Source organism: Acomys minous, assembly GCF_964271855.1.
Source record: "Acomys minous genome assembly, chromosome: 10".
In the NCBI taxonomy this organism is placed as follows: domain Eukaryota; kingdom Metazoa; phylum Chordata; class Mammalia; order Rodentia; family Muridae; genus Acomys; species Acomys minous.
In genome coordinates this window covers 68787197-68815173 of record NC_140491.1, presented here as the reverse complement: position 1 = coordinate 68815173, position 27977 = coordinate 68787197, and the positions used below count along the sequence as shown (strand labels likewise).

The 27977-nt window shown below is 47.9% G+C and overlaps 1 protein-coding gene across 10 annotated transcripts in view; it reads left to right on the top strand.

Moving 5' to 3' along the window:
• Positions 1–7504: 7504 nt before the first annotated feature.
• Positions 7505–27977, top strand: part of FNBP1 (formin binding protein 1) — a 122069-nt gene continuing 101596 nt past the window's right edge. For 2 of the 10 annotated variants that reach the window (XM_084799951.1, XM_084799952.1), the window contains exon 1: positions 7507–7693. In XM_084799951.1, the coding sequence (XP_084656077.1) occupies positions 7670–7693 (24 nt within the window). In that variant the 5' untranslated portion in view covers positions 7507–7669. Of the gene's footprint in view, positions 7694–27977 lie in introns of all 10 variants that reach the window. The other 8 variants (XM_084799956.1, XM_084799954.1, XM_084799953.1 and 5 more) reach the window with 5 other exon arrangements.

Sequence of the window (27977 nt, the reverse complement as noted above, 5' to 3'; positions counted from 1 at the left end):
GGGCACCTGTCACACATACATACACGCAGACAAACATACACATAAATATAATAATAATAATAATAATAATAATAATAATAATAACAACAACAACAACAACAAGCCAGGCATATGGCACATGCCTTTAATCCCAGCACTCAGGAGGCAGAGGCAGGTGGATCTCTGGGTTTGAGGCCAGCCTGGTCTACAGAGTGAGTTCCAGGACAGCCAGATTTATATAGTGAGATCCTTTTTCAAAATGTTAATAACAACAACAACAATATGGGGCTGGAGAAATGACTCAGTGGTCAGGGGCACTTGTTACTCTTCCTAGCACTCACAGTAGGAAGGTCACAACCACCTGTCGCTCTAGCTCCCAGGGATCCAATGTCTTTCTCTGGCTTCCATGAATACCCTCTCCCCCACACATATACACATAAGTAAAAACAAAGACCAATAAACAAAGTTCAATGCCAGTTTTTAGAAGGTGTTATCTTTTATTTGATTAGTACTAAAAATCAGAATGTCCAGGTATTCTCAGTTCGTTTTTATTTGATTGTTTTGTTTCTTTTTTCTTTTCTTTTCTTTTTTTTTTTTTTTTTTTTGTTGTTGTTTTTGTTTTTTCGAGACAGGGTTTCTCTGTGTAGCTTTGGCTGTCCTGGACTCGCTTTGTAGACCAGGCTGGCCTCGAACTCACAGCGATCCACCTGCCTCTGCCTCCCGAGTGCTGGGATTAAAGGCGTGCGCCACCACGCCCGGCTTGTTTTGTTTTTTGAGACAGGGTTTCTCTGTTTAGCCCTGGCTGTCCTGGACTATATAGACCAGGCTGGCCTTGAACTCATAGTGATCCACCTGCCTCTGCCTCCCAAGCGCTGCCAAGGCTGGGTTTAAAGGCACGCACCACCACCACCTGGCCCCTGTCAGTTCTTTGTTGTTGTTGTTGTTGTTAAAGATTTATTTATTATCTATACAGTATTGTGTCTGCATGTCACCTGCACAACAGAAGAGGGCGCCGGATCTCACTACAGATGGTTTTAAGCCACCATGTGGTTGCTGGGAATTGAACTCAGGACCTTTGGAAGAGCAACCAGTGCTCTTAACCTCTGAGCCATCTCTCCAGCCCCGCCCCGTCAGTTCTTAATGGTGGTACAATACCTATTCCAAAGAAGAATTTTGTGGTGAAAATTTTGCCAAACCTTAAAAGTAACCCTTTAGGATTCTTTCATTTTTAACCCTGGGAATTATGACAGAACCTCCCTAAGATCACGCCAATCCGATCTGCTCAGTGGATGGTGAGAATGCCTGTCTTCCTGTGTTTGGGAGCCCCGAGCACTCTGCTTAGTTTGAAGTCCAAAGGAGGGACCAGCAAGACCCTTTATGGAGTCTTAGAAGACCTGATCCAGGGAGTCTGTGTGGAGCTGCCCAACATTCTTCAAGCACTGGGTCCCAGACAGGGACTGCACATGATTTCTGAGTTTCCAGAAAAGGCCATTTGCATAACCAGGATGCCGCAACTGCACATCTTGTTGAGTAACAAAACGGGTTATGCCTGCTTCTGCCTGGCAGCACTTTCCATGGAGCGTTAAACCAAGGCACTGACTGGAAAAGCCTGGAGGTCAGGAAGGACAGAGTTCCTAAACCCTGGCTTTGAGCCTTGTTCTTAATCAAGGCCTTTCCAGTTTGCAGGGTCAGTTCAGAGTTGCCACTGATAGAAAACTAGTGTCTGAGCTCAGACTTGTAGTTTGGATACACCGCTGTTGAGAATATTTAGCCTGGGTATGGACAGTGGGAAAAAATAAGACATAACTGCTGTTTGTCTTTCCTTTTACCAAAATGTTTACTGTATGTGTTGTGGGAGGGGCACATGCCATGGAGAATGTGTAGGGGTCAGAGAATGATGCTCCAGATCTGTTCTGTTTCTGCCATGTGAGTCACAAGGACAGAACACAAGTGGGCAGGCTTGGCGACAGCTCCTTCACCTGCTGATGTGTCCCACAGGTCTGTCTGTCTTCAAAAGAGTTCTTTCATACCCCAAAGCTAGCACAGGAAGGAACCAGAAGCTTATGTGGCCTGGTAACATCTGTTGGCTGTGTCTTCCAGGTTGTGATGGAGAATCTCAGGCATCTTTTGAGACACAGAAGAAACCCTTGAGAGCATCTTTTTGGGAGCTGGGAAGATGTTTAGCAGTGTGCTGAAAGTGGGCTGGAGATGAGCCTAAGAGTCACTTTTCTTTTTTCTTTTTTTATTATTTTTCTTTCTTTACATATACATTTATATTATTACACATATACACAATAAACTACCTACAGCAAGAAGAACCACGGAACAATCAGGAATTATATAAATGTTACATTCATAGTGTGTTAGCTATTTGTATTTGGCAACCTTGAAGAAAACATCTTTCCTATCTTGGTGAGTCTAAAATTCTGAATGTAAATCAATATCTATCATATCTCATCTCTATCAAGTTAAAACATCTATCTACACCTAACAACATCTTAACCCTTAAACAACTAAGCTTAATTGTAAAAGTAAACTATCTGGAGTTCAACCCCATCAGAGACTTGAGAAGGAATAAAGTTAATTACCAGAGTAGACAGGAAGTGTAGGTTAGCAGCCTCCAAAGTGAGAAAATGACAGACACACTTTGCTACCTGAACGGTCACCCAAAACTCTCTCTAATGTTGGAGCATCATCTCCAGCCTTCTGGCCCAGTGTATCTGACAGACATATTTGTGAGGCAGGAACTATTGAGTATTGAGGACTTGCTTACCCTGTCTTGGCAGAGTTTGACTCTGCTTGCATCCAAGCTTGCCTATTTTTAGGCAGAATTCTCTCTGTGGCTGAAAAGGGGACATTTTGCCTAGTGGTTGGTTTGCCACATATGAAGCCATCTCCATAAGGAGGCTCATTGATGGTCATCATCTTCTTGAGGCAGCCTGGGTATGAGAATCACTTTTCAACCTGGGGACACTGTATACAACCTGCTCAGCTCATGGCAGCCTATGTTTCATGATTTCAGAGAATTCAGCAATTGGGAGTTACATCTAGTTGTAGTTTTAAGACTGCACTTACTAGAAAGTTCCTAGTGTTATCTGGTCCTACTTCTTTGCTGCTTCCTGACTATGGTTTTCAATTTACTATGGTTTAACCAACAGTTGTGGACTTATTAGAATACTAAAAGCATTTAAAAAAAAATAACTCAGGTCACTTCAAGGCCAGCCTTGGCTATGTTGTGAGTTTGAGGACAGCCTATACTACATGAAACCCTGTCTTTAAAAAAAAAAAAGCCAGGCTGGGCATGGTGGCTCATGTGCCTTTAATCCAAGCATTTTGGAGGCAGAGGCAGATGGGTAGCTATGAGTTTGAGTCCAGCCTCGTCTACAAAGAGAATCCAGGACAACCAAGACTACAAAAAGAGACCCTGTCTGGAAAAACCTTTAAAGAAGGCAGAAGAGATGGCCCAGAGGCTAAGAGCACTGGCAGCTCTTCCAAAGGTCCTGAGTTCAATTCCCAGAAACCACTTGATGGCTCACAACCATCTATAATGAGATCTAGTGCCCTCTTTTAGCCTGCAGGTGAAACATTGTATACATAATAAATAAATCTTGAACAAAAAATGAAGAGCAGGGCGTGGTGGCACACATCTTTAATCTCAGCACTCAGGAAGGCAGAGGCAGGCAGATCTTTCTGAGTTTGAGCCAGCCTGGTCTACAGAGTGAGTTTCAGGACATCCAGCGCTACATAAAGAGACCCTGTTTGGAAAACAAAACAATAACAACACCAAAACCAAAACAAAAATTTAAAACAGTAAACTAGGCTTGATGAGGCACCCCCTTAATCCCAGCATTCAAGAGGCAGAGGCAGGCAGATCTCTGTGAGTTCAAGACCAGCCTAGTCTATTTAGAGAGTTCCATGACAACCATGGATGCACACAATTTTTTAAAAAATGTGTTTATTGAGACTTAGCTCCATTGTAAGTTGAGCTATGGGAAAATTTAAGCTAAAATAGGGTAAGAACTATATAAAACAATTCAAAATAAAATGTCATTAGGACTTTAATGATAGATGACCATTATCTGCCCTGTGTCCAGGCCAAGGGTCTAGCTGTAGCCCAACTTGTATGGCATTGCTTCCTAGTTATATCACACAGGGAGGGAGGAACCCCGTGTCTGTGCACTCTTCACTAAGCACTTTAGGTATTTTATTTTAGTATCTGAAGAAGCTATGAGGCCACTGTTGCACCGTGAGAGGAAACAGGTTTGGAGAGGGAAGCTCAGTGTTTCTGAACTGCATGAAAGCATGTTTGCCCCGTGGTTCAGCCTCCTGGGCGTCTGTGAAGCCCCTTTGTGAATGAGGAAACTGAAGCTCAGAAGGTGTAAATTGCCAGAAGTGACACACTTAGTAAGGACCGAACACTGGGATCCTCAACAGTCTGCTTCATAAACCCCAACCCACCCACCACTGAACAGGTACCTGTAAACCCCGAGTGAGATGTCCATTAATCCCACACAGGGTGAGAACTGACCAAATCCTAGATAGACTGCCTCCAATATTCAAGAAATCCTGCCTGAAACAGGAGATCATCTGCCAAAGTTCTTGTCCATCTGGGCTATACAATAAGATCTTGTCTCACGCTGGGCATGGTGGAGCACATCTTTAATCCCAACACTTGGGAGGCAGAGGCAGGCAGATCACTGTGAGTTCGAGGCCAGCCTGGTTTATGAAGAGAGTTCCAGGACAGGCAGGACTATTACACAAAGAAACCTTGTCTTGGGAGGGATGTGGGCATAGCAAACCAACCAGAAACCTACGCAGGTAGGGTCTGTCTGTGCTCTGTCCAGATACCTTCTTTTAAGGTATCTGTCATCCATGCCATCAGATAGTTCAAAGACAAAAGACCACCACTCTGTGGATCAAGGTGGTGCAGGTACGCAGCTGTGGTGGGAGGCCAGCATTCACTTAGGGTGAGAACACCCCAACTAAAAAAAAAAAAAAGCAATAGTGCGTGTATCTTTCCTTTTCTGAAGCTTCTGACGGAGGCATTCTCCAGTTGCCTTCCAGACTTAGGCAAGTGAAAGCTGCTTTAGGCGCGCTTAGCTCACTGCTGCAGCTCCACTACGGCTTCCAGAGGTTCACGCACAGTTTCTGCTTACTCACGTCAAAAAGTCTCATCTTCAAGCATCTCTCCCGCAGTTCCTTCCGCTTCTTTCTCTTTAGGGCACAGGTTGCTTAAGCTCCTGGCTAGCCTATTTTGAACAAGTGGTCATTCTCGTTTTCTGAAGCTGCGATTAGATCATTTTGTGGACTGAAAAGGAAGGAACAAGCAGGAGAGACAGATGACGGTGATGATGAACAGGCAGGATCTCGCTAGGCAACTAACTGGTCGTTTCCAACTTGGGGCAAGTAAAACCCAGCAGCGTTGTTGGGGCTGGGGAGGTGGCTCAGTGTCGCTAAGTACTGGTTGCTCCTCCAGAGGACCTGGGTTTGACTCGGCACCCATGGGTGACTCACAACCATTTGTAGTTCACTTCCAGGGGATCCAGCACCTTCTCTGGCCTCCAAGGGCACCAGGCATGAATGTGTGCACTAATGTACACGCATACAAAACACCTGTGCACATTCACAAAACAAAACAACCCCGAGGCATTGTTAACACGGTTTACGTTTCCAAGCCCTTCTCTCACTCACCCTAGCAGGGAGCTGCCTAACCATCCTGACTCTTACCTATCCAGGCGTCTAGGGAGCAGAGTGCTCAGACCTCGTAAACTTGGGAGCAAAATATTTAAACAGACGGATGGGGGCAGGGACTTCTAACTGACAAAAGACAGACCAAAATAGTTTTGATAGTTTCAATGTAATTCTCAGCAAAGGAAGTAGGAGGTCCTGAGGTTTGAAGCAAGGTTGTTGGCTCCGCCTCTCCTTCCTTTTTCTTTCTTTCCTTTTACTTTTTAAACAAATGTATCGTTTTTTGTGCTTATTTTGGTTTTTTTGTGACAGGGTCTCACTATGTGGCCCTTGGCCTGGAAGCCCCTATGTAACCCAGACCTTGAACTCAAAGAGATCCACCTGCCTGTGCCTCACACCGCACCATTATTATTATTTTTTTTCAAGACAGTGTTTCTCTGTGTAGCCTTGGCTGTCCTGGACTCACTTTGTAGACCAGGCTGGCCTCAAACTCACAGCGATCCACCTGCCTCTGCCTCCTGAGTGCTGGGATTAAAGGTGTGCGCCCCCACCACCGCCCGGCGCACACCGTCATTATTAATAGTAGTATTTTATTTTAGTTAAGGTTTCACTTTGAAGTCCAGGTCACCTTGCTTGGTACTTACCATGTGGCTCGGGTTGGCCTCGAACTTACAGCAATCTTGCTGCCTCTCTGCCTCAGGAGAGCTGAGACTACAACTTTAGACCACCACCTTCTGGGCTGAAATTCACCATTTAAGGAGAAGTAACTCCTTGGAGGAAAAAGATGAACAGGTTCAAGCGAGCAGGAAGTAGAGAAACCGTTTAGAAGACGGCCATGGCTCTGGAGGAAAGGTCCCAGCCATCGTATTCAGAGAAAGAAAAGTGGAAAAAGGACCCAAGGGATTCTGAGGGGACAGTTGGAAGGTCCCAGACTCCCTACAGTTCGTGGGAAATGACATTCTGTGGAGCTTTGGAAGAGTTAATGAGTGGTCGCCACTGCGCATCAGCCACCCCCAGCCCAGTTCACCTCCTTGGTTCACAGCACCAGGCCAGTCCAGCCGGGCCTGGGAGACACTGCCTCCTTTCGGCAGCTGGGGCTCTCCTACTAGATGGAGGTGAAGTCCGTCCAAGACCACCTAGTCAATAGGCTCGGAGGCTGGATCTGAACCCTCCAAATTCTCTGTGGGCCCCTCAGAGATTCTGCGGTCCTTTAGCGGGCTAACAAAACTTCACTGTCGAGATTACTGACCGAACAAGTAGAAAAGGGGACAGATTATATATATATATAATGGCGTACATTCCCGAGTTTCTTCCCCAACTTCCGGGATCTGCTCGACTGCTGTTTTCCTCAACGTCCCCCGTGTACACAGTACATCGACACGACGGTTCCAGACCCTACTCCCACGCGCGCTTCCGGGCTCCTTGGGCCTCTGCGGCGACTGGTTAGGGAGAAGCCGCTCCCGGAGCCTCTTAGGTGGGCTCGGTGGCCACCGGGCGAAAGTTCTGAAATGCAAAGCTGCATTTGTAATGCAAATGCAAAGCAGACCGCGATGCCGCGTCGTGATCACGAGCAGTCCGGTCGGCAGGCAGTGAGCGCGGGTTCCGACAGCGTAGAGTGCGCTAGTTGCGGTAATACCGAGAACGCGAAGAGGCCGCGAGGGGCTTGCTTCCTTCCAGACCCCGGGGCAACCCGGCCAAAGGGAGCCTCGGGGCGGGACCGTCTGCAGGAGCTGTCAGTCCGGCCCCGCCCTGCCCCGCCTCTCGTCCCGCCCCGTCCCGCCCCTCAGCTCCGGTGTCGGGCGGGCGCGCTGCGGCGGTTGCTGCTGCTGCTTCCTCGGGCCATTTTGCTCCGCGCGGAGCAACGAGAGGTGGAGAACCGGGGCTAGAAGAGGCGCAGGCCGGAGGAAGCGGCGGGCGGCGGGCTTTCCGCATTCGCAGGGTCCAGGGGACCGCAGCGATTGCCGGCGAAGGGGGTCGGGAGCCCCTTCCCGGTCCCTGCACCATGAGCTGGGGCACTGAGCTCTGGGTGAGTGAGGGGCCCGGCCGCGGGCGGCCTGGGCGGGAGGCGCGACGAGGGGCCTCGGAGTGCGTCGTCGCTCGGCGAAGAGGGAACGCGGATCGGGTGGCCCCGGCGGCCTAGGGGCGGTGCGAGGCTGAGTCCAGGCTCCCGGAGCAGCAACCCGCGGGCGATCCCTGGGGGCGTGGGGCCCGCGCCGTGCCGGGCTGCGTAATTGCGCGCGCCCCTGGCCGGAGCTCTGGGGCTGATCTGTGCTCTGAGGTGCGGGCGGATCCCGCGCTGCTGTCGGGGGCGGGGCGGCCTGCCAGGCGCGGGGTTTGGGGTCTTGGGTTTGGGGGTGCCAGGTGCGGTGGGTGAGGTCTTCTCTCTACAAGTGAGGACTTTAGCCCCAGGGCGGTTGGGGCGCACTTGTAATTATTTGGGAACCGCTCAGATTCTGAATTTGAGGGGGGCTGCGGCGTTTAGTCCGCAGGGGGACAGCGGTAGGGGAGATCATAGGATACCACGAAGGGCCGGTTGCCTGGGACCTGTTTCTGTCTTTCTGCCCAGAGGAAACGAAACGGCTTCAAAAGGGGATTGCCTCGCGGGGATCCTTCGTTTTGGGGGTGCAGGTGGTTTAGCGAGCAGCTTGTGTCTGGAAACGGTCCCACCGAGGGCGGTCAGAGGACGCTAGGGCAGCTCTCAGGCTGTCTCCGGGAAAGAGAGGCTGTTGGCCGAGGGACAGGGCCTGTTGCCCTGCCTTCCTCTGCACTCGGGAAAGCACCCGGGAAAGGTTGGGCATAGGCTGGTGGTGCAGTAGCCTGGGTGAAGGTGAGGACGAAAGCGCTGTTACTGCGCCGAAATGTGCCCAAGACCAGTCATTTCCAGTGATGGACTCCAAAGTGCCGGCTGGCTGACTACCTTTCTGAATTCCATTTGTGAAGGGTGTGTGTGAGGAGAAAGTGTGGGGCGGTGTTGCCATCCAAGATGAGGCCAAGAAATGTCATGTCAAAATAAAACAAGGTTAGGGCAATTAGGGAAATGCAGTGCATCCTCCTTAATTTTTTTTTTTTGCCTTAATTATTTTTATATAACCATTGCTTAGACTACAGTAGCTTCTGTTAATATGAAAATCCTGGGAGCACTGGCTCCTGTATATCAAGATAACCCATTTCATAGACATCCTCCGTGGAAGGGATTCCTATTCGTTCAGCTGTCAAAGCGTCAGGTGATGTGTGCAAATACCCATTTTGAAGATAAATTAGCACATCATTTGAAGCATTTGTACAAACCTACATTAGGCAAAACAGTCCTCCTTGGAGTTCTGTTTTCTTTTCATCTTCACTTGCCTCGGCTTTGGGTTTCAGTTGTTGTTAGTTGACGTGTGTGTGTGTGTGTGTGTGTGTGTGTGTGTGTGTGTGTGTGAGAGAGAGAGAGAGAGAGAGAGAGAGAGAGAGAGGGGAGGGGGGAGCAGGCCTGAGGTGGGCACATCAGAAGTCATGGTCAGTGACAGAATGGAAGTCCGGGCACTGTGATCCCCTCATTTGTTCAAACAGCAGGATGGAGCTAGGAAGGGAGAAAAACCACAAGATTCTGAGAGGCTCAGGGAGGTGGGCACTCCGTAGCCATGTTGGTCACTGCTCTAGCAGGCTCCAGAAGAGGGCAGGTAGCTGTGGAAGAGCTGACAGCATGGCTGCCCTTCCTGCATCTTTTGGGAGGACAGGAAGTCAAACACAGGAGCCACCCTCGGCGGTTCACACCTGTAATTCCAACACTGGAGAGGCTGAGGCAGGAGATTTGCTGTGAGTTTGCACCCAGCCTGAAATACACAGTGAGTGCCAGATCAGCTGGAGCTACATGGCAAGACTCTTGCCTGGAAAAGCAAAACAAAAAACGGCTGAAGACGTGACTGGGTGGCAAAACGCCTGCCTGGTGCGCACAAGGTCCTGGGGACTGAACCCAGCACCAGAGGTGGGAAACAGAGGAGGATGCCTGGGAAGGTGTTTGGTTTGTTTGTTTGTTTGTTGTTTTAAAGATTTATTTATTTGTTATTACGTATACAGTGCTCTGCCTGCGTGTACACCTGCAGGCCAGAAGAGGGCATCAGATCACATTATAGATGGTTGTGAGACACCATGTAGTTACAGGGAATTGAACTCCAGACCTCAGAAAGAGCAGCCAGTGCTCTTAACCTCTGAGCCATCTCTCCAGCCCCCACCTGGGAAATATTTTTAGTAGCAAGAGATATGAAATATTTGACTTAGTTTACTTATGGCCAATAGCAAATTGGGCAGCTATATTATATATGAATATATGGCCATGAAAAAAAAGGGTGGCCTAATTTTTGGTTTTGTTTTCTGTTTTATTTTTAAGGCATGCTGAGTACAGGCCTTTGCCTTGGGTAGCTTATAGTTTAGTGGAGGGAATGGGTGAGCATGTTATGACAGTATCAAGAAAAATCTGTGCAAAATTTGATTTTTTAAAAAAAACTTTATTTTATGTGCATTGGTGTGAAGGTGTCAGAATCCCCTGGAACTGGAGTTACAGACAGTTGTTAGCTGCCATGTGGGTGCTGGGAATTGAACCCATGACCTGTGGAAGAGCAGACAGTGCTCTTAACCACTGAGCCATCTCTCCAGCCCTGCAAAATTTGAATTTTAAGGCAAAAATGTCTACTATCAGTTATCTTTTTATTTATTTACCTTATTTATATGAGTGATCTATCTAAATGTGCACCTGCACACCAGAAGAGGGCATCCAATCACATTACAGATGGTTGTGAGCCACCATGTGGTTGCTGGGCATTGAATTCAGGACCTCTGGAAGAGCAGACAGTACTTTTAACTGCTGAGTCATCTCTCCAGGCCCCAGTTGTCTCATCTTTTAAAAGACAGCTTTCAAGCCTGGTATGGTGACACAAGCCTTTAATTGCAGCACTAGGGAGGCAGAGGCAGGCAGATCTCTGTGAGTTTGAGGCCAGCCTGGTCTACAAAGCTCCAGGACAGCCAGGGCTACACAAAGAAGCCTTGTCTTAAAAAAAAAAAAAAGATGTGTGTTCGAGGCCAGCCTGGTCTACAAAGAGAGTCCAGGATAGCCAAGGCTACACAGAGAAACTCTGTCTCGAAAAACCAAACCAAACCAAACAAAAATAAGAAAAAAAATGTATATTAAAAAACAGTTTTCAAGAATAAAGTAAAGAAAGAAAGAAAGAAAGCCAGCCCAGAGGGACAGAGTAAAGCAGGGCAGAAGAAGTTGGCTCTGTCTGGTGGGCAGGAGCATGGAGATGTGCAGTGGGCCTGGTGGCCAGGCCAAGGCCCTGATTAAGGGTTTTCCTTACATGGTGGCTTTGGGACCTGGCTCATGTGTAATGGGATAATGATGGGGCGCCAAAGCCTCACTTGGCAGAGTGATGCTTCTAGCTGGAGTGGCCCGGTTTGGGTGGCCGTGAGTGATTGGTGGCAGGTGGCCGCAGCTCTCATGGACCTTCACTGATCCTAACAGGTTTTACACAGTCTCGGGACTTTAGCGAAAGTCAAGGCCCCCTCCCCAAAAAAAAACCAACTGGTTTTGAACACTCGTTCTATGCGAAAAGTCCTCTCTTAAGCCACATCCTGCTTTGTTACGAGGTGAAACCCTTTTCTTCCACTTCTAAAAACCCATTTAAGGCAGAAAGCACTCAACAGTCCAGGGGAACTTTGAAAAATTGTAAAACGTTATAAGAAGTTATGAGGAAAGTTATAACAATCATATTTGTGTATCAAAGGAATGTCATAAAGCCAGGCCTGCTGCCTCGGGTCTGTAATCCCAGCTCGTGGGAGACTGAGACAGGAGGGCTGAAAGTTCAAGGCCTGCTTGAGCAATTTACATTGAAAGTCCACATGAAAAGCTTACAACAGAGAAAGGGGTGGGGACTTAGATCAGTGGTACAGCGCTTGCGTGGTGCACTGGAAGCCCGAGTTCTGTCTCTGGTGCTGGGGTGGGGGCCAAGACAAAGCAAAGTATAAATGTCAGCTCTAAACTTGGTGTATTTATTCAAATTTTATTATTTATTTATTTATTTATTGTTTTTGTTTTGTTTTGCTTGAGACAGTATCTAACTGTGTAGCCCTGGCTGACATGGAGCTCACTGTGTAGAGAGGCTGGCCTCGAACTCACAGAGACCCTCCAGTCTCTGCCTCTGCCCCCTTAAATGGCAGGTTTTAAAGTGATTAGCTGGCAGCTGAACCCTGCGCTCAATGATAGATAGGTTGCTTGCCTAGCTTGTGTGAGGCCTTAAGCTCACACCCAGTGTGACAAGAAGAAGTGAAAAAAATAAAAATAAATTTAAAAAAACATAAAAAAGGAAAAGGCGCTGGAGAAATGGCTCAAGAGTTAGGAGCACTCTTTCAGAGGACTCGGGGTTCACTTCCCAGCACCCACATGGCAGCTCACAACTGACTGTAACTCCTGTTTCAGGGGATCTGACACCCTCACACAGACATGCATGCAGTCAAAACACCAATGTACATAAAATTTAAAAAAATTAAAAAAGGAAAAATCTCTTAATTGCAGCTTTCTTTCCTTTCTTTCTTTCTTTCTTTCTTTCTTTCTTTCTTTTGGTTTTTTGAGACAGGGTTTCTCTGTGTAGCCTTGGCCATCCTGGACTCACTTTGTAGACCAGGCTGGCCTCGAACTCACAGTGATCCGCCTGCCTCCGCCTCCCGAGTGCTGGGATTAAAAGTGTGCACCACCACACCTGGCGGTTAATTACAATTTTCAACAATCTTCCTGTAATTGGGTGACAAGGAAACATTTCTGTAGCTGTTTAACATTGATCAGCTGTTAAGTGGAAACCCTCAAGCCTCTGCAGTGAGCCACACTGTACAGGATGGCTTCCTTCCTGGCAGCACATGCTGTACAGGATTTACCTCTAGCCTGGGGCATCACAATCTCAAGGGACATTTACGTTTCTAAGAAAGATTCATTGAAACAGAGGTGGGGTATAATAAGTTGGTGCACTGCTGGACCAGCATATGTGAGCCCTGAGCAACTTGTTGAGGTGTTTGTGTGTGTGTGAGATGTTTGTAGGATACATAATTAATATGTATGTATTTTTATATAGTTACATATAATAAGTATGTGTTATTGCTCTATATATTCTTAGATGCCTTTAAAACTGGCCTTTTTTTTTTTTTAAAGAACAGTTTGAGATACCCAGTAAAAGTGAGTAGGTGATACAGAGACTGTCACCTCCCCCTGTGCTCTTTGTCCCCAAATGAACACAGTCTGGCAGTTTCTCTTTCATCCTCTACACACGTGCTTTGATGTGCACCCCCATTCACTCCACACACACACACACACACACACACACACACACACAAATATGAAAATTGGGCTTGAAAAGCAATTTCAAAAGCAGGGCACTTTATAACGTGTAAAGGTGTCAAACTAGGTAAATTGCTGACCAACCGGAAGTAGCGAGGATTAACGGTTTCTGGTTTGGAAGAGGTGTGAGCTCTACTGCCCTTGACTTCTAAATGGGAGTAGAATTCCCAGTGCCTAAGCCTTTACCCTTTTAGAGTTTCCTATGTGAAGAACCTCGGAAGATGAGCACAGGACGGAGAGTTGGGCCACCAGCTCTGCTGAGCAGAACAAAAGGACCTGGGAAGAGAGACTAAGTCCGCTCTATTTCTTCCTCGGACAAGCTTTGCACCCGGCCCTTCTGCTTACCAGGAATGAAGCAAAGCCCGCGCGCCCACAAACTGGGGGACCGCGAGTCAGCCAGCCTCACTCTGCAGTTTGTAAATTAGTTCTGAAAACCTGTTGTTTGGGTTAGGGAGAGCATAGCTTAGGCATCCTCTGAGACTTCCTCTGAGACTCGGACGCCCTAGAACAGCTCTGCTGAAGCTCCCCAGTCCAGGCATCCCTAACTCCTAGCTCAGCTCACCGGACTTGTAGCTCCGCCCTGATGCCGTGTTTCCCTGCAGGCATCACTCACACTTATTTTGTCAGCACCCACACCGCCCACACATAAGAACAAGGCTTTATTTTGACACTGAAAAATTGCACGCTACCAAGAATACACAGATGCCCTGGGAAATTAATCTAATTAGATTTTGGAACGTGGGTGTGAAGTCATCAGGAATTTGAATGGAAATATTTGTTTCCCGTTTTAGTACCACGAATTCATATGAAGTAGGCTCCTGGTGTGATAGAACAATTTTATTTTTTTATTTTTTATTTTTTCGAGACAGGGTTTCCCCTTGTAGCCTTGGCTGTCCTGGACTCACTTGGTTGACCTGGCTGGCCTGGAACTCACAGAGATCCACCTGCCTCTGCCTCCCGAGTGCCGGGATTAAAGGCATGCACTACCACACCCGGCAAACATTTTAAATTCTAAAGGCAGTCTCATTCAATATAGCTCAGGCTGGTCTAGAACTTATGTAGACGGAATGTTCCCCCTAACTCAGAAAGTCTCCTGCCTCATCTTCTTAAGTGCTGGGATTACAGGTGTGAGCCACCACACCTAACAGAATATCCACTTTCTTTCTTTCTTTTTTTAAAGAGAATTATTTATTTATAACATATACAGCGTTCTGTCTACATGTATGCCTGGACACCAGAAGAGAACACCAGATCACATTATAGATGGTTGTGAGCCACCATGTGGTTGCTGGGAATTGAACTCAGGACCTCTGGAAGAGCAGCCAGTGCTCTTACCCTCTGAGCCACCTCTCCAGCCCCTCCACTTTCTTTCTTGCAAAGGGCATAGTATCTTTTACGTGAAAACTAATCTGAGAGCTACCTTCAAGTCCCAGCACCCACATGGTGGCTCATAACCATCTGTAACTTTAGTCCTAGGGGATCTGATGCCCTCTTCTGACCTCTGTGCTCAGCAAACATCAAAGCACTGCACAGACATACATGAAAACAAAACACCTAAAAACTTTTTTTTTAAAGATTTATTTATTATGTATACAGTGTTTTGCCTGCACAGCAGAAGAGGGCACCAGATCTCATTATAGATGGTTGTGACCCACCGTGTGGTTGCTGGGAATTGAACTCAGGACCTCTGGAAGAGCAGTCAATGCTCTTGACCTCTGAGCCATCTCTTCAGCACCAAAACATCTAAAATTTTATGTGTCATAAAATTAAAAAGTTAGTGCTGGGCATGGTGGCACACACCTTTAACCCCAGCACTCAGGAGACAGAGGCAGGCAGATCGCTGTGAGTTCGAGGCCAGCCTGGTCTACAAAGTGAGTTCAGGACAGCCAGGGCTACACAGAGAAACCCTGTCTTGAAAAACAAAACAAAACAAAAATAAATAAAAAGTTAGGGCTGGGCATGGTGGTGCACTCCTTTAATTCCAGCACTTGGGAGGCAGAGGCAGGTGGATCATTGTGAGTTCGAGGCCAGCCTGGTATACAAAATTTTTTAAATAAATAAACAAATAAAAATTAAAACAAGCAAACAAACAAAACATCCTATAACCCTGGGCTAGTAAGAGCACTTGCTGTTGAGCTTTTGAGCTGAGTTCCACACTCAGAACCCTCAAGTGACTCTTGCAGGCTGCCCTCTGACTTTCGATGCAAGCTTTAACAGTCCAGGCGCCCCCCACCCTGCACACAAATAAATTAGTGAAAAAACAAACTGACATCATATAAGCTGGGAGGACAGGAGGTGGGCGGGGCTTAGTTAGAATATACAGCCCTAGTAATTGGAATTGCGTTAGTTTGTTTGGTGATAGTGATGGTGTTTTGTTTTCTTAGAGAAAGGGTTTCTTTGTGTAGCCTGGCTGTCTTGGAACTCACCCCAGGCACCAGGCTGGCCTCAAACTCACAGGGACCCACCTGCCTCTGCCTCTGCCTCCCCATTGCTGGCACTAAAGGTGTGCACCATGCCTGGCTCTTTTCTTCTTCTTCTTCTTCTTCTTCTTCTTCTTCTTCTTCTTCTTCTTTTTTTTTTTTCTTTCTTTCTTTCTTTCTTTCTTTCTTTCTTTCTTTCTTTCTTTCTTTCTTTCTTTCTTTCTTTCTTTTCTGAGACAGGGCCTCATGTAACTCAAGCTGGCCTGAACCTGAAATGTAGCTGAGGATGATGACCTTGAATGTCTGCATGCTGAGATTACAGGCAGGGAGCACCATGCTGGGCTTCAAAGGCTGGGTTTCATGCACTCTGGGCAAGCACTCTACCCACTGAGCCATGACCCAGCCAAGTCCAGTATCAGCGATTTTCAATGTATCCATTTGTTTTTTTTTTCTTTTTCTTTTTTCTTTATATTTATTTATTATTATTTGGGAAGGGGGGAGGTTCGAGACAGGGTCTCTCTGGGTTAGCCTTGGCTGTCCTGAACTCGTTTTGTAGACCAGGCTGGCCTCGAACTCACAGCGATCCACCTGCCTCTGCCTCCCGAGTGCTACCACGCCCGGCTTCTTTCTTCCTTTTTAAAAACTGGCTTCCAAAAACAAAACAACAACAACAACAACAACAATAACAACAAAAAGATCTCTGGCTTCCAATTGCCTCAACCCTGCAGGCCTGTAACATCCCATGCACTGCCCTGTGGCTTTAACCTTAAGCTGAAGCTAGACCACCAACGGTCTAGCTCTCCCCCATAAAGCTGTGGTGGGCCAATGACCACTTGTGGCAGCTTTTGGGAAGAAGATCCTGAGATGCCCTCGGGACTGTGCCAAGGCCCACGTGGGTGGGGGTGGGGTAGGGCAGGTCACCCTGTAACAGGAAACCAGTCAGTCACCCTGCAGATCTCACCCAGTCTCTACCAAGGCATGAGGGAGATCTAGGTAGAGATGACCCATTCCAGGGAAGGCTTACGTTGAGCAGCAGTGGCCACCCATCTGCCCCCAAGAGGAACGTGACCTTGACCTTCATCTTGCTAAGTTCTTGCCTGGGATGATGATGGTGTGTGTGTGATGAAGACCTTGGCTTAGGCGGATGAGACAAAGCCCAGGGAGGCTGCTTATCAAATGCCCTGCCCCTCAGCAAGGAGTCCAGTTTTGGCGCAAGCCCCCGCCCCGCCACAGGCCACAGCATTGTAAGGATCCAGCAAGAGGCTGAGCCTCTAGTGGGTGAAACTGCTTACCCAAGTCCTGTGTCTGTGGCACTCTGAAAAGGCTATTTATTTATTTAGTGCTGAGGACAAACCAGGGACCCTCACATACTAGGCAGGCTCTCTACTGCAGAAGCTCTAGTGCTTTTCTCTTAAAATTAAGAAAAAATTATTTTAAAAAAATTATTTATTACTTTTGTATGCTGTGTAAGGGGTGCACATGTGCCATGGTAGGAGGGAGGCCACAGGACAGCTTAGTTGGGGTCAGCTCTCTCCTTCCACTGTGTGGGTTTCTTGAAATCAAACTTGGTGGCAGGCACCTTCACCTGTGGAGCCATCTCACCCTTAGAGGCAGGCACCATGGCTCACTATTGTAATCCCAGCACTCTACAGGTTGGGACAAGACGGTCTCTCTGTACTGCCGGTCTGGGCTCAGTAGCAAGACTCTGCCTTACAAAAACAAACAAAAAGCTAATGTTAGTGTTTCAGCTGTTTTTTGTTCGTTCGTTTGTTTGTTTCCCCTTTTTGTTTTTGTTCAAGCGTTTTAATATAGGGAATTTTTCCCGCTTAGGTGGAGTTCTCTGTGTAGCCCTGGCTGTCCTGGACTCGCTTGATAGACTAGGTTAGTCTGGAACTCACAAGGATCAGCCTGCCTCTGCCTCCCTGTGTGCTGGGATTACAGGCGTGCACCACTGCGCACAGCCCAATATACAAAATTTAAAATAAACGTGAAGTAGACAAAGTAATAACGCTGAGCCCCCTAACTTCCTCATCACCCAGTCTCAAGAATGGTCGGGCTCTGCTACCCTTTTGTCACTTGTACTCGGTGTACTCCTGTAGAGTCCTTGGCAGTCTCTCCCGCACACCACACACCGTGCTGCGTTACTGTTCCTTGGGTTTTCTGGAGAACCAAGCCCAGACCGCTTACCCTCCTCATCTATTCAAGTCTAAAAGTGGAAGAAGCTAGAATCCCTAGGCAGCTAGTGGGCCTTAACGAGAGGGTGTTAAAGGTCTCTTCCCCTTTTCCAAGAAACTCAGGAGCTAGTTGGTTCCAGGTTGTAGATGAGTCTCAGGTGCCACCTCATCTCTCCCCCACGGGTGCCGCTCCCATGTAAATGAAAGTTTCTCTTCCTGGTGCCAAAGCCAGCCAGTCAACGCTGGTAACTGTTTCAGTAGCCATGGCAACTCACCCCTGTTTCCTTCTCAGTTGATAGAGGGCTGGGTCCCTACCACCTGTTTGGTTTTGGTAGTGGGGGTTGAACCCAGGGCATGACACATGTTTGTTAAGTCTTCTTCCCGGGGCTGGGCTGCGGAGATGGCTCAGAGGTTAAGACCATGGGCTAACTCTGCCAGAGGACCGGGATTCGATTCCCAGCATCCACATGGTGGCTTCTAGCCACCTGTGGCTCCTGTTCCCTCGGAATCTAATACACTCTTTTAGATTCTAAGGGCACTGTATGAACGTGGTACACGGCCTCACATACAAGCATACTTGTACATAAAATATGCACATACATAAAATAAAAGGGAATCTTTTAGTTCTCTTCCACAAAGATTTATCTCCTCCCCACTCCCCCCCCCTTTTTTTTCTTTTTTCTTTTTAGAGTCTCAGTAAGATGTCCTGACTGACCTTGAGCTCCGTAACTCAGGCTAGTTTTATGCTTGAATCTTCTGCCTCAGTTTTTTTTTTTTTTTGGTTGTTGTTGTTGTTTTGTGGGGGAGGGGGTTGGTTTTTTGAGACAAGGTTTCACTGTTGTAGCCTTGGCTGTCTTGGACTCGCTTTTGTAGACCAGGCTGGCCTTGAACTCAGTGATCCACCTGCCTCTGCCTCCCGAGTGCTGGGACTAAAGGTGTGCGACACCACCCGGCTCCCTCTGTTTTTCAAATACAGGGCTGTGTTAGTTTGTGGCCTTTCTTCTAAAGATTGATTTACTTCTATTTTATGTGAATGTGTGCGTGCCTGAATGTATGCCCATGCACTGCGTGTGTGCTGGTGCTCAAGGCCCCTCGAGGGCGGTGCAATCCCCTGCAGCTGGAGTCGTGTGCGGTTCTCAGCAGGCTGGTGTGGGCTGGGAGGACTGATCCCGGGTCTTCTGCAAGGGCCGTGAGCTCTCTTCTAAGAGCTGAGCATCTTTCCAGCCACAGAACCCTGGTTCTCAGGAATGCTGGGGATGTCTTCCCTGAGTGTCCCATCCCCCCAAAAACCTTTCCCCCTAATTTAAAGAATTTTTTTTCATATGGGTCTTAGCCAAAGTAGTAGAAAGGCTTTGATTTTTTTCTAATAAAGTATGTTTAAAAAGCATTTTTTAATTAAATTCTGGGTGTTCTGAATGTCATATGTAAGGCTTTCAAAGCTTTGGGTTTTAGTTTTTGTTTTGATGTTTGCTCGAGCGCGTGTGTGTGAGTGATGTTATATTTATGTATGTATACACATGTGCAGAGGTTGACCAAATATCTTTCTCGGTCACTTCTTGTTTTTTGGCTTTTCGAAACAGGGTTTCTCTGTGTAGCCTTCGCTGTTCTGGATTCACTTTGTAGACCAGGCTGGCCTTGAACTCACAGAGATCCGCCTACCTCTCAAGTGCTGGGATTAAAGACGTGCACCACCACGCCCAGCCTCTCAGTCGCTTTTTTTTTAATTTTTTAAATTTTTTTATTTTATTTTTATTTTCCTCAGTCACTTTTTAAAAATGTAGTTTTTGTTGAATTTTTCTGCAAATTTACTTTTCTGTCACTTGTACAATGAGAAACCAAACAGATAGGTGAAAATAATAAGTCAGTATTACACTGTGGGTATGTTGTATAGAAAGCACTAATGAAAGCTACTTTCAAGCAGCTTATGTTAAGAAATAGACTATATGTCAAGACTTACGGTTTCTCAGTCACTCTTGACTCTGTTGTTGCTTTTTTGCTGTTGTTCGGTTTGGTTTGGTTTGGTTTGAGGCAAGGTTCTTCACTGAACCTGCAGCTCACTGTTTCGACTGGACAGCCTGACACCCGGGAGCTGCCTGGCTCTGACACACCTCTCAACCTCTTACAACTTCTCCCCAGCGCAGCGATTAAAAGCGCCCACCGCACAGCTGGCCTTTTTTTCTGTGGGTAATTGGAACTCTGGTACTAAGGTTTTACTAACTGGGCCACCACCCTAGTCTTAGAAAGTTTTGGTACAAAACTTTAAACTCTTCCACCCATATCTATGGCAAAAACAAAACAAAACACGGACCTTTAAAGGAAACTGGTCCCCTTGGACTTGAATGTATTTATGTACAGCCCAGGTTGTCTGTGGACTCTGGAGATGACATTTCTCTGGAGAGAAATGATGCGTAGGCCTCCGTTTGAGAGAGCGGCACCGGAGAGGGTGGACTGGATGACACCAGGGCCTGTCCTCTCTCTTCTTAGCTTTGCCAACCTCTGCTGTGTGGTGACTCTTTCCTTCCTAGGAAGGCATGGGGCAAGTGGCTGCCTGAAGGTACCGCGTGTCGTCTGTTGGGTGAGAGCCACTGAGTCAGTGGGAATTATAATAAAGGAGAGGATTATGGGAAGAAACGCCTGATGCAAGCTCCTTTGCCGTAGACTCGTCTGCCTTCTAGTTTTCATGTGGACTCTTAGCCCTTTGATTTAAAATAGATTCTGTGTATGTGCTAACAACAAAATAAAACAGCCTGATATTGGGCTGGGTGTGGCGGGTCACACCTGCTGTCCCAGCTTGTAGGGGGCGGGGCCAGGAGGATCAGACGTTCAGGATCATCTCAATCTCAAAAAGCAAGAAACACCAAAACAAAACAAACTGATTTGGTGTAGGGGTGCGGGGGGGGGGGGGGGGGGGTAGGGGGGATGCTTGCTGGTCATTGCTTTCTGAAGGAGAGCAGTTCTCTGGAGGCCATACCACAGTGTAGTTTTCTGTTTGTTGTTTGTTTGTTTGTTTTTTGGTTTTTCTGAGACAGAGTCTCTCTGTGTTAGCCTTGGCTGTCCAGGACTCACTCTGTAGACCAGGCTAGCTTCACTCACAGCGATCTGCCTGCCTCTTCCTCCAGAGTGCTGGCGTGTGCCACCGCTCAGCAATTTTCTTTTTCTTTAAAGAAATAAAAGGAGTCCTCAAAGCACGACACTGGGGCAGCAGAGGTGGTTCAGCACGTAAGAGCCCTGGCTGCTCTTGCAGAACGCTGGGGTTCGGTTTCTCTGCACCCCAGCTCACAGCCACCTGTAAATCCAGTTCCAGGAGACCCAAACCTTCTTCTGGCTCCTTGGGTACCTGCAAAGATGGGATGCACACACGAACGCTCAGGCACACACACACAAGACAAAATTTAAAAACCCACTATACAGCCGGGCGTGGTGGCGCACGCCTTTAATCCTGGCACTCGGGAGGCAGAGGCAGGCGGATCGCTGTGAGTTCGAGGCCAGCCTGGTCTACAAAGTGAGTCCAGGACAGCCAAGGCTACAAAGAGACCGTGACTCGAAAAACCAAACCCCCCCCCCCAAAAAAAAACCAACAACAACCCACTATACGAAGACTTACTGCACTTGGGTCTACTAAACATATACATTTAATTTATCCTAGAGGTTAATAGTTCTCTTAGGCTATTTTTGCTACTTTTAAAAACAGATTCTTAAGTCACATTCTTTCTCCCCTCACAAAGCTGGCTTTTTGCCACTTGAGACATCTAATAAATTATTCTGCATAGCAGCTTGGCTCAGGATCGATTTCGCCTCAACAAAGATAACTAAGATGTAAAAATATTTACTTTAGGGAAGATACACGTGGAAATTCCTGTAAGTGTTTAAACAAAGACATTTAGATTGCTTCAGTGTCTTTGGGTATGTAAATAGAAATTTCACCGTGGCTCTGAATTCTTAAAATTGCCTTTGTGTGCGCCTCCAAGTGTTCATGTTTGCACTGTGGCATGGGTGTGCTAGTGTGTGTGTGTGTGTGTGTGTGTGTGTGTGTGTGTAAGGTCAGAACAAGACGTTGGTTTTTGTTTTGTTTTGTTCTCCTGAGACAAGGTTTCTCTGTGTAACCACTCTAGCTGTCCTGGGACTCACTCTGTGGACCAGGCTGGCCTCGAACTCGCAGAGATCCTCCTGCCTCTGCCTCCCAAGTGCTGGGATTAAAGGCGTGCGCCACCATGCCTGGCTGGAGTCAGGTATTTATTCTTGCACACCAGACACTTGGACCCACTGAGCCAGTACCCAGTGGGAAACAATGAAATGACAACACCACAGACAGAAAGGAAGGGAAGATGTGGTGTGCATGTGTGGCACAGATGCACTTACCTCACGTTGTCCATTGTTTGAGCATCTACTGAGAGTACTAAGATGCGTTTCTTGCTTTCAAGTGGTTTAGGGTGTGATAGGAAGGTAGACAGGAAATGACAACAGGGTTGGGGGTGGAGAAATGGCTCAGCAGCTCGCTGCTCTCGCTGAGGACCTTGCTTTGGTCCACAGAACTGGTCTCGTGCAGCTCACAAGAGGCTCCAGGAAATCTGGCGCCCTCTTCTGGCTCCCGAGAGCACTGTACAAGAACGGTGCGCATACATACATGCAGGCAAGCATTCACGCACATAAAATAAAGAACTGAGAGGGCAGAGCTCGGCTGGGAAAGAGTTACCTCCCGGCGGAGTGTGGAAGGGAAGTGTGGTCAGGTGGGGTGGGGTGGAGTCCGTACTACCTTTTCCAGGAAGAGGAAGTTAAAGACAAAAAGCCCAGACATGTGAGAGGACACAAAGCTCTCTGTCGAGCCAGGCGTGTGATGGGGTCGTTAAGAGTGGCCTGGGAGGGTGGACTTGTAGCCAACGAGGACTTGGCTTCCCTTCAGAGCATGTTAGCTGTCTTTCAACTGCCTGAGGCTAGCCAGGCTCCAAGTCTTCTCACCAGGGGAACAAAAGACTTAAACCCAATGGGTAAGAGTGGTTGGTATGCAAACACGGGGGCCTGGGTTCACACCTGGAAAACCCCGGTAGAAAGCCAGGTGTGGTCATACACGGTTAGGGGTCAGTGATGGGGAGATCGTGGGGGCTTGCTGGCCACCAGCCTGGCAGCAGGTTTAGTGACAGACACTATGTTAAGATCAAGAGTGGCTGAATAGGACATCCCTGGTCCTCCTCTGGCCTCTGCAGACATATACTGCATACACACACGTGCGCATACCCCAAACACTTACACACACATATGAAACCTGCCGTCGCTTCTTCCTTGCCGTCTCTGCTCACACAGCAGCGGTAGGGTTATCAGCGCTCGCTCCCTCCCTCCCTCCCCCTCTCCCTCCCCAGCTCTTTCTATTTTAACAGGTTTTGTGTTTTCATTTTGCCTCGAGGTGACTCACACCAACCAAATTCCCAAGGCTGATGAATAACACAGAATGCAAACTTGAAACTTCGTGAGGATCGGAGATTGGCGCTCCTCGCGTGCTGATCTCTGTACATACCTTCCCCGGAGGCTAATCTATGTGGAAAACTGGAGTCTATAGTCTATATTGAGTTTCCTGGAGAGCATAAGGTCCTGACGGGATCGGATGAGTTTAATGGCTAGTGACAGCGAGCTGTGGGGGCCTGAGGCTCCTCTGGCCTGGGGAAGGTGGAGCTATTGACAGGGAGAGCAGAGAGCCTTTCTTAGACGCTACGAGATGGTTCTCCTCATGGCCACCTGCACCACACCTCGCTCACGTCCCCTTCATTCAACCTTGATTCAATCCTGCACCTCCCAGATTAGGTCCAGGCGTCAGCATCACCTGACCCGCTGTAGCAGTTTCCAGACCGGCAAAGACAAGAACCTGCGGATTGCCCCGTTTAAAAGGAAACAAAACAAACCAAACCAAAAGAAAAACCCCACCATTGATTGTATTACTTTTATTTATTTATTTTTGGTGTTTTGAGACAAGGTTTCACTATGTAGCCTTGGCCAAACCCATAGAGAGCCTCCTTCCTCGGCCTCCCCCCTCCCCCCCCAAGTGCTGAAATTAAAGCCACAGCTGGCTTGATTTAGTTTACTTTTGTTTGGTTATTTGGTTGGTTTTGTTTTGTTTTATTTTTTGAGACAGGGTTTTTTTTTTTTGTGCAGCCCTGGCTATCCTGGTTCGTGTTCTCGCTCTCTCTCTCTCTCTCTCTCTCTCTCTCTCTCTCTCTCTCTCTCTCTCTCTTTCTCAATCAGGCTGGCCTCGAACTCAAGAAATCCTCCTGCCTCTGCCTCCCCAATGCTGGGATTAAAACGTGTGCCCTGTCTCAGTGTCTGACTAGTGAAATATTAAAACACACACACACCCCTAGCAATAGCCTAGGGATATTTTTTTTTTTGAGGAGTGGGCAAGGCCTCAAGCTTTCGATCCTCCCACCTCAGCCTTCCAAGCACCAACCCTTACAGAATTGGAGCCCCACCCTTGCCCAGCCAGCCACTGAGGAACACCACCGCCACACGTGAAGTCTTTCCTGTCCCTAATAGCATAGCGTAGTAGCCTCGACTTACTCGGGTACCTAAGTAAGCTTTCTTTCTTTCTTCCTTCTTTCCTTCCTTTCTTTCCTTTTTTAAAAAAAAGATTTATTATGTATACAGTGTTCTTCCTGCATGTACACCTGCACGCTAGAAGAGGGCACCATGGCTGTGAGCCACCATGTGGTTGCTGGGAATCAAACTCAGGACCTTTGGAAGAGCAGCCAGTGCTCTTAACCGCTGAGCCATCTCTCCAGCCCCCAGCTCTCATTTCTTGAGTCATTTAAATAGTACTGGGTAGGTACTGTCCTCTGAAAAGAGAAGAGGGCAGGGGACCCAGTAGTCGGAAGTTGGGTACTTCATTCATCAGGTATCAGGATGCCTGGCACTCCAGAGGGAGGGAAACAGAGAGGAGCCATAGATAGCTCTGAGAGCTGGAGTTGACAGGCATTTGCATCTGGAGGGATTTGCATCATTTATGATGAGAGACATCATCATAAAATAGGGCTTAAGACAGCAGAAGCCGAAGGTTTCCACCAGCTCAGCCCTCTAAAGGCCAGTGTCTAACTTGAGATTGTTGCTTGGTCAACTGTCCTTATCCCCCAGGACAGCGTCCAGGGCCCAGGCTTACAGTGGCACCATGGGAGAATAGTGTTGGGGGCGGGGGGTGTTGGCTTTCAGATGGGTGGCTTCCGTAAACTGTCCCGAGGGCATGAGTCTGGGGACGCTGCCCTTCCAAGTCGGAAGCGGGGACAGTAAACACAAACTGCCACTGGCAGGCATTGCACTGTGGGTAGCAATGAAAAATGGATTCCACTCCCAGTTAGTATAGTCCACTTCTTTTATTTGTTTTTTGTGTTTGGGGGGGTTTGTTTGTTTTTTCAAGACAGGGTTTCTCTGTGCCGCCTTGGCTGTCCTGGACTCACTTTATAGACCAGGCTGACCTTGAACTCACCAAGATCCACCTGCCTCTGCCTCCCAAGTGCTGGGATTAAGGGTGTGCACCAGCACCGCCCCCGCTAGTCCATTCCTTTGAAAGGAAGGAGATGAATCGAGTTTAGAATTATTCAGCTCTCACGCTGGTGACTGACATTTTTGTTGCACCAGGTCTAATGTTGTTTAATTTTCCTCTTGACCGGTTGTGAGATAAATCTGATTTTTGAGAGAACGGACCTTTGTGGCCAACAGATTCTATTTTGCAAAGGTGCCTGAAAAGCTGTCTGCCCAAGGCTCATCTTACTGTCACTATAGGCCCCTCCCACTGAGTGCCACCAGGGGCCTTATTTATATTTCTTTTCTAGGGATGCAGGCAGCTCTTTGGGGCTGCCTTACTGCTGAGTGTGGCAGAAGTTATATGATTTCTAAGGCAGGATTATAAAGAAGACATCGGCTTTGGCTCAGCTATTTTGGACTGTTTTTTGTTGGGGTGTTTTAGTTTTCATATTTTTGATTTGTTGTTGTTGTTGTTTGTTTTGTTTGAGGCAAGGCCTCGTTTGTGTAGCTTTAGCTGTCCTGGTACTCAGAGAGATCCACGTGCCTCTGCCTTCTAAGTGCTGGGATCAAAGGTGTGCACCACCACACCTGGCCACACTCTTTCTGTGTGTGTTGCCGTTCGAGACAAGGTTGTATTCTGTAGATTAAGCTGGCCTGGAACTTCCTATGCAGCCTAGGCTGGTCTTGAACTGAAGACAGTCCCCCTGTCTCCATCTCTTGTTTGCCTGGATTGCAGATGTAAGCCGGCACACCCACCTAATTATTATTATTATTGTTGTTGTTGTTGTTACTATATTGTCACTGTTGTTATTACAAGGTTTTTTGCAGACAGTGTGTGGTCTTGCTCAACAGCATGGGTCTGGAGCCAGGTCCTGTGGCTTCCCTCCACTTATGAACCTGCTGAGTCATTTTGGACCAGCCATTCAACCTGGGTTCCTTCAGGTCGTGAATGGGACTCAGTGATGCCCTGCCCCAGAGGATGACTGGGAAGAGGCAAGAGTGCTTGGAGCAGTTCTGTGGAGGAGCAAAACAGATGAGATTAAAAAAAAAACAAAACAAACATTCTCCACAGTTGAGTGGAGAGTGGGGTCTGACTTTCACACGAACTCTGGTGACCCATATTTGACCATGTCCCCTGGATGGGGAGGCCTGGTGGCACTCAGAGGAAGGATAGCAGGCTACCAAGAAGAGACTTGATACCCTGTGAGCATATACAGGGGGAGGAGGTCCCCCTCAGTCACAGTCATAGGGGAGGGGAGTAAGGGGAAATGGGAGGATACAAGGGATGGGATAACAATTGAGATGTAATATGAATAAATTAACAAAATATATTAAAAAATAAAAAACAAAACAAAAAACCTGTGTGTGTGTGTGTGTGTGTGTGTGTGTGTAAGAAACCAGGGACAGGTAGTTAACTGAGGTGCCTATTAACATATCAAAGCGGATGCTGCCCAGCAGTCCCAACCATCACTCTCTTGGCTTTTGGTCCACCAGATCCTTCCTCTCTTCTCTCCCTCCCCACTCCTTTCACGGCCCACATCCAGTCTGGACCCTTCCACAGGCCTTTGGCTGTGCTCTCCTTAATGTCTCCAACAGGAACTCTTCTCCGCAGCCGGTCCTGGGTGTGGTCATGTCCTCACTGTCATGGGTCTGGTCATGTCCTCATTGTCATTCAGGCTCTACTATCTATGCAGGAATGCTGCAGCAGCTGGATGGATGTCTTGCTGGCGAGAGTGAGGGCAAGGCCCCACAAAACAGTTTCCCTAGTCCGTGCCCTTTTTATCTGGGCTGCCACCACAAGGTGCCGCCCACATTTAGAATGGTGACTTTTGATTCAAAAAAGTGTAATCAAGAAAACCTCTCCCAGCAAGTGAGTGCCTGGTAGCTTGGGTTTTGGTTGATTCCAGGTGCCGGCAGGTTGGCAGCACGGATCGGCCATCGCTAGTAATGTCTGATGCGCTCGAGCTATGGCCACCAGGATGCCCTTGTGCGTTGCCGGCTGTGGTGTTGGACCATGTTTGACTTCTAGTCTAGTCAACAAACTGGCTGAAGCCAGACTGCAGGGCATGGCCTTAGATCCTCCACCCAGGTGTTCGAAAGTTCCAGAACCAGGGCTTGGAGAGATGGCTCAGCAGTTAAGAACGCCTGCTGCTCTTACAAAAGACCTGGTTTCCGTTCCTAGCACCCACGTGGTAGCTCACAACTGCCCGTAACTGTGGCTCTTTGGGACGCAGCATCCTTTCTGCGGCACGCAGACAGAATAAATGAACATTTTAAAGTTCTGGCCTCGGCTGCCCAAAGCTGCTTGATCACGAGTCCCGATTCACCGTGTGTGATGCGCACGTAACACATATGGTTATGGCAGTTGTGGCGGCTTCCGAGCGTGGAAACTCTTTAGAGCTTTTACGTTCGGTTCCCACACTGCACCTCAAAGAAACGCCAATAACGTTAATAGGAGGGTTGCAGAGGTCCCACCATTGCACAGCCGGACATAAATAGAGTCATTAGACACCTGCCTTAGGCTGTTAGGGCTCCTGAAGGCATTAGGTGTCCTGGGCGTGACTCTCCAGGCAAAGCACTCAGGTCTATTTACTTTCTGCTTGTGATTGGAAGACAGTCAGTCCAGTTAAGTGCTTGCCTCACACAAATGGAGGCCCTGAGTATGTTTTGTTTGGTTTGGGTTTTCGAGACAGGGTTTCTCTGTGTAGCCTTGGCTGTCCTGGACTCGCTTTGTAGACCAAGCTGGCCTGAGTATGGATGGCCAGCACCCATGTAAAAGCTGGGCATGTTGGTGGGTGCCCAGAATCCCATCGCTATGGAGACAGGAGGACCCTGGAGGCTTCTGGCATGCCATCC